At 38.0% G+C, this 16,339-nt stretch overlaps 1 protein-coding gene across 1 annotated transcript in view; it reads left to right on the top strand.

The window, feature by feature from the left end:
* The window catches only part of MACIR (macrophage immunometabolism regulator), a 293,610-nt gene that overhangs the window by 164,011 nt on the left and 113,260 nt on the right, over positions 1–16,339 (top strand). The window contains exon 7 of the mRNA XM_060143360.1: positions 1,521–1,629. Within this exon, the coding sequence (XP_059999343.1) occupies positions 1,521–1,629 (109 nt within the window). The remainder of the gene's footprint in view (positions 1–1,520; positions 1,630–16,339) is intronic.

Raw genomic sequence — 16,339 nt, forward strand, 5'->3', positions numbered from 1 at the left:
GGAGGAAAAGGAGAAGGGGCAGTGATGCCTGTACCAGTGGAAAAGTCTCAGAAATGGCAGCAGATAGGGAAGCGTTGATTGGCAAAGGCTGGGGTCTAGGTGGCTATCTAGAGAGCCCCCATCCTTCTGATCCACATATGCATAATGTTGGAGTCGTTGTGTATACGTGTGCCTTTCTTGGGAACTTTCATCAAAATTCTAATGGGTAAGGACCCGTGGGGTCCAGAAAGAGAGTTTAGAGAAGCAAAATAAGTGGAAAACCAGGTAGATACTATCTGAAAACAGTTCCTAAAGCAGTCACTAGTAGGATGAGGCCAAGGGATGAAAACGAAGAACTTTTTAAAAGCATCTACCCTTTTCTGAGAGCATCAAAATAAAGAGACAGTAAGGCTTCAGGGCAGTGAAGGGAAGGAATGTTACATATTGAACATCAGGGGAGCAAAAGGCTTTAGAAGATTATGAGCCTTATTTGCATATTTTCTGGAAATGTGTCAAGAAGAGTGAGTGCATCTCTATATGCAAAACTTCAACCAAAATAGATCATCTGAGTGAAGGAAATAATAAGGGAGCTGGCTTGCCTATTGACATTTATTTAACTCTTTTAGAGGAAAGAATATGTTGGCAAGAGCTTTTGGGAAAAAAATGTATCTGCTTTCCAACCACAAGAAAAGGCAACTGATTCAAAGCCAAGGAGTATTCTTGGATTGAACTTTAGTAGTGCCTTAATTTAGACAGCTGGAGAAATGCTTTTTTCAAGTATAAAATTAAACTTTCCAAAGGAAAGTTTTCGTTTTGGTTTTAAATCTGGACTTTACTGTAAATTTGTCCTTCTATGAATTTGCCAAAATAACCACCACTTTTCAGTGATGGTGAATATATTGCATTTATGAGAGGACTTAATGTGAGTAAGGGCTGAGCTGCCCCTATATACTTAGTAAATAATGGTACTTCCTTAGCAAGTAGTGAGGGGACTTTTGACAAAGCTATAAATGACAGTGCCCTAGATCTATATAAATCATCAGGGATAGAGCTCAAAAACTTAATGTTGAGTGAAAAAGCAAGTGACAGATATGTACAGTGTGTTATTTCTGGATACATATATAAGCAAGAAAAAATTTTTTTAATTATGTATATTGTGCTACTGGTTGCCTGGTGTGGGAGAGTTGCCTCTGGGGCAGAGAATAAAGAGGAGAAGTGAGAAAGGAGTCTGATGGTTGTCAAAGAGAACTTTAGTCCTTTCTTTCCCTCCCTCCTTTCCTCCATCCCTTCTTTCCCTAAAAGAATGCAAGTGTGAATTGCTTGTGCAGTTTTATTTAAAATTATCTACACAGAAAAAATATTGGAGCAATTCAATATTGAAAGTTAATAATTTTGTAAATGGATGGTAGGAATATGTGGGTTTTTTTCCTGTGTTGTAGGGGAAAAAAAAGAGCATTTACTGAAGATATCTATATTATTTCAATGTATTAAAATGCCAGTATTAACACTGATCTTCTTTTTCCCTATCGGGTATTCCTTAGCAGCAACCAGGAGAAGAAAAGAATGAGAAAAAGAATCCAATTCCTATTTCATATTCCATAATCAGGACAAGAATAAGAAGATGGAAACACTTAAGGCAGAGGATTGAAGGTGAGTGAAAACATATGAGGGACAAATTGTGGAGGAGATGGAGTAGACAAAAATATAAACAGAGTATTGTGGCACAGCCCAAAAAATATATACATATATATATTACAAAGCAAGTCAATTACATTATAGAGTCAGTCATGCCAGTTGGTCAATATCTTGTGAAACAAATAATGTGAAACATGTGAATTTTAAAATTTTTAATTTGAGCCATAAGTGTCATAAAAATCCATTAGGCTAAAGTGTGGAGAAAATGAGTCTGTGACATTGAGTGGGCCTGAAGCGTTCTTCTGTATGTCTGTGTTTTCTGTTAAATGAGGGGCCTGAGAAGACACTTGTCCTAAGGGAGTGTGGGAACATGACCCGCCCACAGAGGCTTTGATCTGTGAACATAGAAGTCAGCATTGCAGGGACAGATACTCCCTTCTAGTTAAAAGGCAGCTTTTGTCTGGAAAGTTCCCCTCTAGCAATACACAGACCAAAGCAAAAATACTAATAGGATGGTGTGGGCATGAGGACATGGCCTCTGTCTGATTATTGATCTGCAGTCTCACAGTGTCCTAGGTCTTATAAGTGAAGATGTGTAAGTAAAGCCACATAAGTGGAAAGTCAGGGTGGCAGGAAATGCATACATGTTGCGTCACATTTTATTCTTTGGATTTGCATTTCCACGCTCTTCCTCTCTGCCAGAATTGTTCCCATCTAATATCCATGCTTCAAATGAAATAAATGGGTTCACATTTGTAAATTATCTTGGAGGCCCCTCTTACCCATTTTCCTCTTTCCTTAACTGGCCATTTACTTTCAGTAATTTATGTTGGCTATAGAAATGGGGGAGTTTGGGATGCGTAAAGACATACCCCAAAGAAAGGGGAAGAACTAACAGATTCTAGTGAGAAAATTATCTTTGGTGCTTCAGTGCTTCTTGCTGAGTACATCAGCCTCAGGTGGGTTTTGCTCTGGTGACCTTGAGTCCCGTCCCTCCTTTGCTGTAAAAGCTGAACAGATATTTTGCTGAATAGAGCAGAAATAGAGCTCCTCATGTTGAGGAGTACACCAAGCTGAATAAATCATGCCTTCAGAACCTGGCCTGATTTTTTTTTTCAGTGGAATTTTGTGATCCCTAATGGAAAGGTTTTATAAAATAAGGGTATATATGACTTCCTGAAAACAATTAGAGGCTCTGTAATACAGGCACATCTAATAAAAGTTATGAATCCTTTGGCAAAAACAAATATGAGGTTTTATTGATAAGCTGACGGTTACACAGAAACACTAGGGCATATTGACTTTAATAATACATTAAGTGGTTTAATTAAATCATTAATTCCACCCTCAGTTCCATTTTTCAAAAGACAGTCAATGTAAAAATAAAACGGTTTCTTTTTTTAGCTGCTTCTCTTTCCTCTATAATTCATTAGGATGAGTCTATAGATTGACTTATTGCTACTCTGCCGTAAAGCACTTGCCGCCATTTCAAGAATATAGTACTTTAAGCAGGATACAAGGAAGTATTGATCTTAAGGTGACATCTTCCTTCACTTTTCCTAAAAGGGTTTTTTTTTTAGAAAAATCTATAATATGTGTATGACTACAGAGACTATACTACTACTAAAATAATTGTTAGCTTGTTTCTCTGGTCTGTGGGGAAAACTTATAAAAGGTATGTGAGCAATTTTAAATTCATGAAATGGTAATCATCATACATTTTCTTTCTAAATTAATTTTTATTTATGAAAGTAATATATGGAAATAGTTTTTAAAATCAGTAATATCAGAAAATATATAAAAGAAATTAATAATCTTTCGTCTCACCCTCCCGGTACTGTAATCATACTCCCCAGAGACAGTATATATCTCTGTATTTAAAAATAATATTACTGGGCTTCCCTGGTGGTGCAGTGGTTGAGAGTCTGCCTGCCGATGCAGGGGACACGGGTTCGTGCCCCGGTCCGGGAAGATCCCACATGCCGCGGAGTGGCTGGGCCCGTGAGCCGTGGCCGCTGGGCCTGCGCGTCCGGAGCCTGTGCTCCGCAACGGGATAGGCCACAACAGTGAGAGGCCTGCGTACCACAAAAAAAAAAAAAAAATAATAATAATAATAATATTACTAAGCCATAAAAAGAAACAAAATTGAGTTATTTGTGTAGTGAGGTGGATGGACCTAGAGTCTGTCATACAGAGTCAAGTAAGTCAGAAAGAGAAAAAAAAATACCGTATGCTAACACATACATATGGAATCTTAAAAAAAAAAAAAAAAGGTTCTGAAGAATCTAGGGGCAGGATGGGAATAAAGATGCAGACGTAGAGAATGGACTTGAGGACACGGGGAGGGGGAAGGGTATGCTGAGAGGAAGTGAGAGAGCGGCATGGACGTATATATACTACCAAATGTGAAATAGATAGCTATTGGGAGGCAGCCACATAGCACAGGGAGAACAGCTCGGGGCTTTGTGACCACCTAGAGGGGTGGGATAGGGAGAGTGAGAGGGAGACGCAAGAGGGAGGAGATATGGGGATATATGTATATGTATAGCTGATTCACTTTGTTATGCAGCAGAAACTAACACACCATTGTAAAGCAATTATACTCCAATAAAGATGTTTAAAAATAAATAAATAAAAAATAAAAATAATATGCTGTCTTAGCCTAGATTCTCTAAAAACAGATTAACTAAGGGGTTAATGTTTTGATAGTTTGGGTGGTATAAGCCCAGGTAGATGAAGGTAAGAAAAAAGGGAAGTGAGGCAAGGAAAGCTACAAAGCAGTGCCATGTAATACATTACGTGATGGGTACTTAGCAGGCATGTCAACTCAGCATATGGATTTGTCCCCATGGGTTGTGATGAGTAACCCCATCCCCAAATACTGCGTGGATGGAAATTCATCTGCTTGGCTTGCTCTGATCTCCCTTTTCCCCTTGGTCAGAGTTCACTCCATGGGGAGCTAACTCTTCTGTAGTTCAGGATCATGCCATCTGGCCCTTGGTGGCCTCCTAGAAGCTTCTCCCATACCCTGTGGTGTTGCATTCCATTGAAGTCCAGGAGTGGAAGGGTGACTTGGCATGGACAGTCTCAGCATGCGAGGTGTATGGGCCATCCAGGTGCTGGACTTCACCTTAACTCCAGCCAGCTGGGAAGCTTGGCAGAGGTGATAAAGAGGGGGTGGTGGCTCAGCCTGGAATACAGACCAGGCTGAGCACCTGGAATACAGCACCTTCAGAAAGGAGACAGTAGGAGCAATGTGAGTGGTTGTATAATACCTATACTATGTTTATTCCTTGATATACCAATTTTAGACATTAAATATTGACTTCTTAATATGGGCTGATGAGTATTTAACTCTCTCTTACACCCCTTTTTTCATTCCCACTCCAATATAGTTATATAATAGTTTTTGTTTCAAGGTAATAGTCAATGTTTGCATTATTGTGTTAAATTATATTATTGCTAAGCCAAGTAGTGAATATAATTATATTTTCTTTCTTATACAACTTTCATTTTCCCTAATTACCACAAGTTTTTATTTCCATTGTTTTCTAAGAACTTTTCTAATATTTTCCATTATAGCTAACTATAATCATTTTTTCTAAATCCTCACACATGTAAGACAGTCCGTCAATTCCATTTTTTTCCCCTCCTTTCATGACCCCTTTCCCAGAGCCCTGGATTCTCCTGCTTTAATCTGGACTGATTGCTTTCCAGGCCTGATGATGTGGAATTCTTATTTTCTGTGTCTCGTATTTTCCCTTTTCTTGGATAACTCCTTTGCTTGAGTCTAACACATCCAACAGTGGCCTCTTAAAATAAATTTGGTAGACACTTATAGTACTTCTCTATGATCAGTTTTCCTCTCTTCCTGGACAAATGGGAGGGTGACACTTCATTGCCTCCTTGCAGCTACATAGGTCATTATCTAGTTCTGGCCAGTGGCCTGTGAGTAGAAGTGACACGTACCAGTTCGTGCAAAAGCATACTCTTTACCCATGGGAGGAGATACCATGCCTTGTATAGAGATGGTCATAAGACCAAAACTAAGCCTGGATTGCTAAATTGCCATGGAAGATGGTTGACCTGGAGAATCTCCTGTACTCACATAAATTCCAGGTATACCAATAAAGAAGCCTTTGCTGAATTAAGCAGCTGAGATTTTGGCATTGCTTGTAATCTGGCCTCTCCTGACTGATACGAAAGAGTTCATGGGAAATACATTTTTGAGCCATTCTGATCTGAAAACATTGTTATTCCACCCTCCCGTTTGATTGAGTAGCTGAATATAGAATTCTAGATTATAGAAAAATTATATTCTAATCCTATCTGTTTGTATGCAACCTAGCTTTTCCCTGGAAGCTTTTAGGGTCTTCTGCTTATCCCTGGTGTTTAGAGATTTCATTATGATGTGTCTTGATGTGAGCCTTTTTTTACTTTTATTTATTGAGGGTCAATCTTGAGGTTTATGCCATTCATCTCTGATAAATTTGGCATTATATCTTTGATAGTTTTCCCTATTTTTCTTTCTATAATTCCTATTAGTTGGATGTTATATAGCCTGGAATGATATTCTTTTTCCTCACTTTTAAAAAAAATTTGGGCTTCCCTGGTGGCGCAGTGGTTGAGAGTCCGCCTGCCGATGCAGGGGACACAGGTTCGTGCTCCGGTCCGGGAAGATCCCACATGCCGTGGAGCGGCTGGGCCTGTGAGCCATGGCCACTGAGCCTGCACGTCCGGAGCCTGTGCTCCGCAACGGGAGAGGCCACAACAGTGAGAGGCCCGCGTACCGCAAAAAAAAAAAAAAAAAAAAAATTAATTATTTTTAACAGCAGGTTCTTATTAGCTATCTATTTTATACATATTAGTGTATATAGGTCAATCCCAATCTCCCAATACATCCCACCCCCTGCTTTCCCCCCTTGATGTCCATATGTTTGTTCTGTACATCTGTCTCTATTTCTGCCTTGCAAACCAGTTCATCTGTACCATGTTTCTAGATTCCATATATATGCATTAATGTATGCTATTTATTTTTCTCTTTCTGGCTTACTTCACTCTGTATGACAGTCTCTAGGTCCATCCACGTCTCTACAAATGACCCAATTTCGTTCCTTTTTATGGCTGAGTAATATTCCATTGTATATATGTACCATGTCTTCTTTATCCATTCATCTGTCAATGGGCATTTAGGTTGCTTCCATGACCTGGCTGTTGTAAATAGATGCAATGTAAAGTGCTGCAATGAACATTGGGGTGCATGTGTCTTTTTGAATTATGGTTTTCTGTGTGTATCTGCCCAGTAGTGGGATTGCTGGGTCATACAGTAATTCTATTTTCAGTTTTTTAAGGAACCTCCATACTGTTCTCCATAGTGACTGTATCAGTTTACACTCCCACCAACAGTGCAAGAGGGTTCCCTTTTCTCCACACCCTCTCCAGCATTTGTTGTTAGTAGATTTTCTGATGATGCCCATTCTAACTGGTGTGAGGTGATACCTCATGGTAGTTTTGACTTGCATTTCTCTAATAATTAATGATGTTGAGTAGCTTTTCATGTGCCTCTTGGCCATCTGTATGTCTTCTTTGGAGAGATATCTATTTAGGTCTTCTGCCCATTTTTTAATTGGGTTGTTTGTTTTTTTAATATTGAGCTGCATGAGCTATTTATATATTTTGGAGATTAATCCTTTGTCCTTGGATTCATTTGTAAATATTTGCTCCCATTCTGAGGGTTGTCTTTTCATCTTGTTTATAGCTTCCTTTGCTGTGCAAAAGGTTTTAAGTTTCATTAGGTCCCATCTGTTTATTTTTGGTTTTATTTCCATTACTCTAGGAGGTGGGTCTTTCCTCACTTTTTCTTTCTAATTTTATATTTCCTTTGTCTTTCTGTTCTACTTTGTGGAAGAAAGCCTCAATTTTAAAGTTCAACTCTTCTACTGAATTTTTATTTATTTAAAATGTTTTCTCCAGTTTTATTGAGGTATAATTGACAAAATTATATATATTTAAAATGTACATGTTGATTGGATACATCTTTACTTTGTGAAATGATTACCACAATCAGGTCAATTAACACATCCATAATTTTGCATAGTTACCATTTTTTCCTGAGTTTAAAAATTTAATCAATTTTATTTTAATTTCTAAGAGGTCTTTCTTGCTATTTGTCTTTTATATAATTCTATTTTTCTTTTATCTTTCTAAGGATATGTCTTTTAAAATGTGTTCTGAGAGAGTCATGGACATATACACACTAACAAACGTAGTAAGGTAGATAGCTAGTGGGAAGCAGCCGCATGGCACGGGGATATTGGCTCGGTGCTTTGTGACAGCCTGGAGGGGTGGGATAGGGAGGGTGGGAGGGAGGGAGACGCAAGAGGGAAGAGATATGGGAACATATGTATATGTATAACTGATTCACTTTGTTATAAAGCAGAAACTAACACACCATTGTAAAGTAATTATACCCCAATAAAGATGTTAAAATAAAATAAAATAAAATAAAATGTGTTCTGCTATTCCCTGCACTATTTTTTTCTGAGTTCTTTTGTCTTCTTGATTTTTTAAAAGACCTTTAATTTTGGGTTTCCCTGAATAATCAGGTGGTACTTTGCTGTCCAATAAATCAAGTGTTATATATGAAGACCCTTATCAGAACCTGTGTGCCTAAGTGGAACTTGTTGACTTATAAACAGTGGAATAGCCTCTTTGTTGGGAGAGTGCCTCCAAATACCAGTATCTATAGGTCTCCTCTTTAAGGCTACTCACTTTCTCCAGAGAAGATTCCCTTAATCTCCTCTCCGGTTGAGTGCAGGGTTGATTGACAGCCTTCTTGGAGAAAGGCAGAAGAAACTCCTTTAATCCCCCAGGTGCCTGGTATTCTCTGGTCTGGAGACTCTCTGGTTTAGTTTCTCAGAGAACAAATGTCTGGCCTCCTATGATGGGAAGAGAGAAGATGCTTACTTCGTTGCAAACAATGGGAAAAAGATGTACCCATGGAAGGGCAGATTGGAATGCTTATAAGGGTGAAAGAAAGGGAAGAGGACATACGCACAGAAAGGCAGCCTGGTGTGGGGCCTGCAGAGTTGGAACCTCGGGAGGATGTGGAGAGCATCTGTACAGAGTGTGGCCCAGCATGAATGAGGTCTCCGAGTTTGAGCAGGGTGAGAAGGTCATTCTCTCGGTAGGTTTTTTGCCACAGGATGGAGCCCAGCATGGTGAGGAGGGTGGTGGCCTAATACGGGGTATCAGGGTCTGAGCTGGGTGAGGAAGGCTTCCGTGTGGTGATAGATTTTGGATTAATTTCCTATGGCTACTATAACAAATTGCCAAAAACTTGGTTGCTTACAACAGAAATTTATTTTCTCACAGTTCTGGAGGCTAGAAATGCAGAGTCAGTTTTACTGGGCTGAAGTCAAGGTTTGGGCAGGGCATTCCTTCTGGAAGCTATAGGGGAGAACCCATTTTCTTGCTTTTTTTAGCTTCTACAAGCTGCCAGCATTCCTTGGCTTGTGACCTTGTGGCCCTGTATCACCCTGGCCTTTGCTTCTATCATCGTATCTCTTTGTCTGATTCTGATGCTCCTGCTGTTCTCTTATAAGGACCCATTCGATTACATTGAGCCCACTTATCCAGGATAACTTCCTCATCTCAAGATTTTTAATTTAATTATATCTACAAAGGCTCTCCTTCTTTTATTCCCCACCCTCCAACTGTATAAGGAAGCATTCACATCTTCCAGGATTAGGATGTAGATATCTTTTGGGGGGCCATATTTAAGCCTACCACAGATATATGAATAAATAAATACTCTTGTAAATGTGTTCATGTTCACACACACACACAGTACCTCTGCCCACTGAGAGGGCCTGGGGAAAGCAACATCCCAATGTCAATGAATACAGCTAGTGATTAGATGTGGGTTGCAGTTGCAGTTGGGTCTTCCAGACTTTCATACCTGCCTCACTTGCCTTCGCAGCGTAGAGTGTGATTTTGGGCAAGGTGGCTATCTGTAGCTAAGGCACTCCCTGAAGTGGGTGACAGCTGACAGTACTCTTACTTTCAACCAAAAGGAATCAGGGTCCCTGGAGAAATGGCTAATTCCAGGCTGAGGCAGGGAAAGTACAGTATAAATCTGGAACATCCTTTTGTGCTAGAAAGTAAGAAAGTGATCTAAGAATGATGTGGACAATATCAACCTGACACAGAGCCAGTTTGAAGGAACTCCCACTGACCAAATCTGAGGCAATTCAAACATCAAAAAAAGTAATGAGAATAATGGATTATAACCTATTGAATAAAATCAGACACCGTGAATCCATACTGATATAAATAGATAAGTGAATACATTAAAAATTTGGTGAGGGAAGGGATATTTACATAGTTTAAAAATGCATCTCCCCAACTACTTATTAAGTACAGGGTGTTAAAGAATATGGTTTCAGTGGAGAAACCTAGCAGAACCACCTTAATCAAGTGATCAAAGTGAAATTAGTAGTGATGGTGGGAATAGATTGCTTGCCACTTGATAGGATGAAATGAGAAGAATATAGCTTCTCATCTGTGTTATTTTTAATCTGATCATGAGAAAATATCGGAGTAACCAAAACTGAGGATAATGCTACAGAATAAATGACCTATAAACCTCAAAAATGCCCGCTTCATGAAAGTCAGGGAACTGTTCCAGAGGGGAGGAGACTAAAGAGATGTGACAACTAGTTGCAATGCACGACTCTGGAGTGGATTCTATAAAGGACATTATTGTAACAATCAGTGAAACTCCAGTAAGGTCTGAGGATTAGCTGGTGGTAATATATCAGTGTTAACTTTTTTTCATGATTGTGTTGTGGTTGCATAGCAGAATGTCCTGTTTGTAGGAAATGCACATCAGCTACATGAGTGTGATGGTATATCATGTCAGCGACTTATTCTCAGATGATTCAAGAATAAATCTCTTTGCGCAATACTCATATAACTTCTTTGTATATTTGAGACTGTTTAAAAACATTAAAGTTGCTCCCCTATTTTTGGCCAAGCAGCTCATAGCATTGCTTCTATATTCGTTGTTGATCCTATCTTGGGCAAAGGGTATATGGAAGAAGGCTGATGTAGGGTGCAAAGTGAAGGAGAAAAACATTTATGGGGAATGTTATGCCATTGACTCCTACCCAGCCTGAGAACTATCTCCCAAGATTGATTACTTTCAAACTCCATTCCTTTCTCATTTTGGCTCCTATCAACCCTCACCATTTCAACTACTGGCCATGAACTTGATTTCTGACATTTTATTCCCAGTGCCTGGCACCTGGGAGGCCCAATAAACATTTAAAGAATTAATTAATGGTGCCCTCTGGAAATGAAGTCAGCAATAGAGTCTTAGAAAATAAGTCCAACCTTCATTTAACGTTCTCCATTAGTATGAGAGTTAAGCATTAATAATTTTTTGTTATAATTTTGAATGAGAGGTTTCTATTTATGGCCCCTCTGTCTGTACACGTTTTCCTGAACAGTCCCAGGTAATTAACTTCCTGGAATATTGCTGTGTGGCAAGTTCTTGTCGTTCAGATCTCTTATTCTTACGTGCTTAAGAGAGTTACTTCTCCAACTTCTCTTCATCTCCAGATTAAGGAACTTATCTTGGCTCTTCATAGGAAGAAAGCTTAATCAGTTTTACCTCTGGCCAAAATCTCACTTGCTATGCAAACCTCCTCCATGATCGGCCCTGAATTCAAATCCTAATAGCAGTGTGTACATGTCAATCCCAAACTCCCTAACTATCCTTTCTCCTCGTCACGGATAACCAACAGGACCTACTGTATAGCACAGGGAACTCTGTTCAATATTATGTAACAACCTAAATGGGAAAAGAATTTGAAAAGAATAGATGCATGTATATATATAACTGAATCACTTTGCTGTACACCTGAAACAAACACATTGTTAATCAACTATATTCCAATATAAAATAAAAAGTTTAAAAAAAGAAAAATAAGCAAGAAAATGTCAGTGAATTTGTGACTCCATGCTTCTTATCTAAGGGAGAAAAAAATCAAACTAAAACCTTGAAATTGCATATTATGCTGTTGTTGTTTCAGTGGTAATATTTATAGATAATCAATAGCCATAGGTAAACTACAACAGTAATAGTGAAAACTAACGGGTCTCCGAATTAAAAAATTAATTATCCCTATTGCAGTTTTAATAGATACTGACATTTCTGATTCCCTACTGAACAGAAAAAAAATCCTAATAGCTAACATTAAAATTCTAATAATAGCTAATAGTTATTAATTGCTTTCTAGGTGACAATCATTGTGCTAATCCTTTTTATGCATTTGTTCATTACTCCTCTCAAAAAGCCTATAAGATAGGTACAATTTTTGTGTACATTTTATAGCTGAAGAGACAGGTATTAGACTGAGCTTCTAGGAGTAACTCCCAAATCTTCATGGAAAAACTGGGCTGCCAAGGAGCTGCTCCTGGCCACCATCAGAGAGCTGCCTATCCAACTGAAGCTTCACCCTTCCAGCTATCAATCTGAGAATCAAGCTTGCAACATCAATGCTCCTGCTCTGCACTTTACCATGTACTCAGTTCCAAACTCAGGTCTTGTATTTTGAATTTGATTCATATAACCAAACTCACATCTAGAAGCCAAGCTGTTATGGAGTCTAGGATATGTACTTTTCAGCTTTCTAGCTCTGTAGTATAGGAGGGAATACAAGAAGGGCATCAGGTTAGATGTAGAACAAGCGAATTCTCAGTATGTCACAACAAAAGCCTCACTGTTGGGATTGGTTTATTTGGAAGTATGCCTACAGCAAGATTACATATACATTCTGGAGTATGTCCCACTTTAATTTCTACATCTGAATTCACACAATTCTCACATTGATTATCTTTAGTACATCTGTCTGAGTGAGGTCTATTCCCATGATTCTTTGAGCCCCTTTTCTCTTGTTCTTTTAAAAGCCCTTACAGTTTCCAACAGTTTATTTCATAGCTCTCTGGCTTAATTTTTGTAGAATCACAGATTTCCTAGATTCTTAGTCACCTTGGAAAAGTACAGCCTTTCATATCAGCTTCTTAGTGATACAAAGACTGTGTGGTAGGGCTCAGTTTCCAGTCAAGACTTCCTGGAAGAGGAAACTCCTGTGTCCATTGCTGTTTTTTGTTTTGTTTTGTTTTGTTTTGTTTTTTTAGTCAGGACCAGATGGCAACTGAAACTCAGCACCGTCTAATAGAAATATATTGTGAGACACATAGGCAATTTAAAATTTTCTAGTAGTTACATTAAAAATTTAAAAGAAACAGATAAAATTATTTTAATAATATATTTTATTTAACCTAATATCTCTAATAGACTATAATTTTGACATGTAGTAAATGTAAAGATTATTAATAAACTATTTTACATTTTTTGGTACTAGGTCTTCTAAATCTAGTTCATATTTTGTACTAACAACACATCACCAGCCACCTTTCAAGTATTCAATAGCCACTTGTAGCTGAGGCTGCCTACTGGACAATGCTATTACTAGAGAGAGAACTGCTTACTTTGGTTCAGAATGTGATGGTCTTATGTCTGTTTTTTTTGACTGGAGTAAAATTGCTTTAAAATGTTGTGTTAGTTTCTGCTGTACAATGAAGTGAATCAGCTTTATGTATTCCTATATCCCCTCCCTTTTGGACCTCCCTCCAACTCCCCCCATCCCACCCATCTAGGTTGTCACAGAGCACTAAGCTGAGCTCCCTGTGCGATACAGCAGGTTCCCACTAGCTATCTGTTTTACACATGGTAGTGTATTTATCTCAAACCTAATCTCCCAATTTGTCCCACCCTCCCCTCCCCCGCCGTGTCCACATGTCTGTTCTCTACATCTACATCTCTATTGCTGCCCTACAAATAGGTTAATCTGTACCATTTTTCTAGATTCCACATATATGCGTTAATATACAATATTTGTTTTTCTCTTTCTGGCTTACTTCACTCTGTATGACAGACTCTAAGTCCATCCACATGTCTACAAATGACCCAATTTCATTCCTTTTTATGGCTGAGTAATATTCCATTGTATATATGTACCACATCTTCTTTATCCATTCATCTATCGTTGGACATTTAGGTTGTTTCCATGTCCTGGCGATTGTAAATAGTGCCGCAATGAACACTGGGGTACATGTGTTCTTTTGAATTATGGTTTTCTTAGGGTATATGCCCAGCAGTGGGAATGCTGCGTCATATGGTAGTGCTATTTTTAGTTTTTTAAGAAACTTCCATACTGTTCTCCATAGTGGCTGTATCAGTTTACATTCCCACCAACAGTGCAAAAGGGTTCCTTTTTCTCCACACACCCTGTCCAGCATCTATCATTTGTAGATTTTTTTAATGATGGCCATTCTGACTGGTGTGAGATGATATCTCATTGTAGTTTTTATTTGCATTTCTCTAATAATTAGTGCTGTTGAGCATCATTTCATGTATCTCTTGGCCATCTGTATGTCTTCTTTGGTGAAATGTCTATTTAGGTCTTCTGCCAATTTTTTAGTTGGATTGTTTTTTTTATATTGAGTTCCATGAGCTGTTTGTATGTTTTGGAGATTAATCCTTTGTCCATTGCTTCAATTACAAATATTTTCTCCCATTCTGAGGGTTGTCTTTTCATCTTATTTATGGTTTCCGTTGCTGTGCAAAAGCTTTTAAGTTTAATTAGGTCCCATTTGTTTATTTTTGTTTTATTTCCATTACTCTAGGAGGTGGGTCATAAAAGATCTTGCTGTGGTTTATGTTAAAGAGTGTTTTTCCTATGTTTTCTTCTAAGAGTTTTATAGTATCCGGTCTTACATTTAGGTCTTTAATCTATTTAGAGTTTATTTTTTTGTATGGTGTTATGTAGTGTTCTAATTTCATTCTTTTCCATGTAGCTGTCCAGTTTTCCCAGCAACAGTTATTGAAGATGCTGTCTTGTTGCCATTGTATATTCTTGCCTCCTTTGTCATAGATTAGTTCACCATAGGTGCATGGGTTTATCTCTGGGCTTTCTGTCCTGTACCATTGATCTATATTTCTGTTTTTGTGCCAGTACCATACTGTCTTGATTACTGTAGCTTTGTAGTATAGTTTGAAGTCAGGGAGCCTGATTCCCTGAGCTCCGTTTTTCTTTCTCAAGATTGCTTTGGCTGTTCAGAGTATTTTGTATTTCCATACAAGTTGTAAAATTTTTTGTTCTAATTCTGTGAAGAATGCTATTGGTAGTTTGATAGGGATTGCATTGAATCTGTAGATTGTAGTCATTTTCACAATATTGATTCTTCCAATCCAATAACATGGTATATTTCTCCATCTGTTTACATCATCGTTGATTTCTTTCATCAGTGTTTTATAGTTTTCTGAGTACAAGTCTTTCACCTCCTTAGGTAGGTTTATTCCTAGGTATTTTATTCCTTTTGTTATGATGATAAATGGGATTGTTTCCTTAATTTCTATTTATGATATTTTGTTGTTAGTGTATAGGAATGCCAGAGATTTCTGTGCAGTAATTTTGTATCCTGCAACCTTAGCAAATTCATTGATTAGCTCTAGTAGTTTTCTCGTGGCATCTTTAGGATATTCTATGCGTAGCATCATGTCATCTGTAAAGACTGACAGTTTTCTTCTTCTTTTCCGATTTGTATTCCTTTTATTCCTTTTTCTTCTCTGATTGCCATGGCTAGGACTTGCAAAAGTATGTTGAATAAGAATGGCGAGAGTGGACATCCTTGTCTTGTTCCTGATCTTAGTGGAAATGCTTTCAGTTTTTCACCGTTGAGTATGATGTTTGCTGTGGGTTTGTCATATATGGCCTTTATTATGTTGAGGTAGGTTCCCTCTATGCCCATATTCTGGAGAGTTTTTATCATAAATGGGTGTTGGATTTTGTCAAAAGCTTTTTCTGCATCTATTGAGATGATCATATGGTTTTTATTCTATAATTTGTTAATATGGTGTATCACATTGATTGATTTGTGTATATGGAAGAATCCTTGCATTCCTGGGATAAATCCCACTAGATCATGGTGTATGATCCTTTTAATATGTTGTTGGATTCTGTTTGCTAGTATTTTGTTCAGGATTTTTGCATCTATGTTCTTCAGTGATATTGGCCTGTAATTTCTTTTTTTATGATATCTTTGTCTGGTTTTGGGATCAGGGTGGTGGTGGCTTCATAGAATAAAGTTGGGAATGTTTCTCGCTCTGCAATTTTTTGGAAGAGTTTGAGAAGGATAGGTTTTAGCTCTTGTCTAAATGTTTGCTAGAATTCACCTGTGAAGCCATCTGGTCCTGGACTTTTGTTTGTTGGAAGATATTTATTACAGTTTCAATTTCATTACTTGTGATAGGTCTGTTTATATTTTCTTATTCTTCCTGGTTCAGGAAAGTTGTACCTTTCCCAGAATTTGTCCATTTCTTTGTGGTTTTCCATTTTTTTGGCATATAGTTGTTTGTAGCAGTCTCTTATAATCCTTTGTATTTCTGTGGTGTCAGTTGTGGTTTCTTCTTTTTCATTTCTAATTTTATTGCTTTGCATCCTCTCCCTTTTTCTTCTTGATGAGTCCGGCTAAAGGTTTATCAATTTCGTTTGTCTTCTCAAAGAACCAGCTTTTAGTTTTATTGATGTTTGCTATTGTTTTCTTCATTTCTATTTCATTTATTTCTGCTCTGATCTTTATGATTTCTTTCCTT

This window comes from Lagenorhynchus albirostris, chromosome 3 (genome assembly GCF_949774975.1).
Source record: "Lagenorhynchus albirostris chromosome 3, mLagAlb1.1, whole genome shotgun sequence".
Taxonomy (NCBI): Eukaryota; Metazoa; Chordata; class Mammalia; order Artiodactyla; family Delphinidae; genus Lagenorhynchus; species Lagenorhynchus albirostris.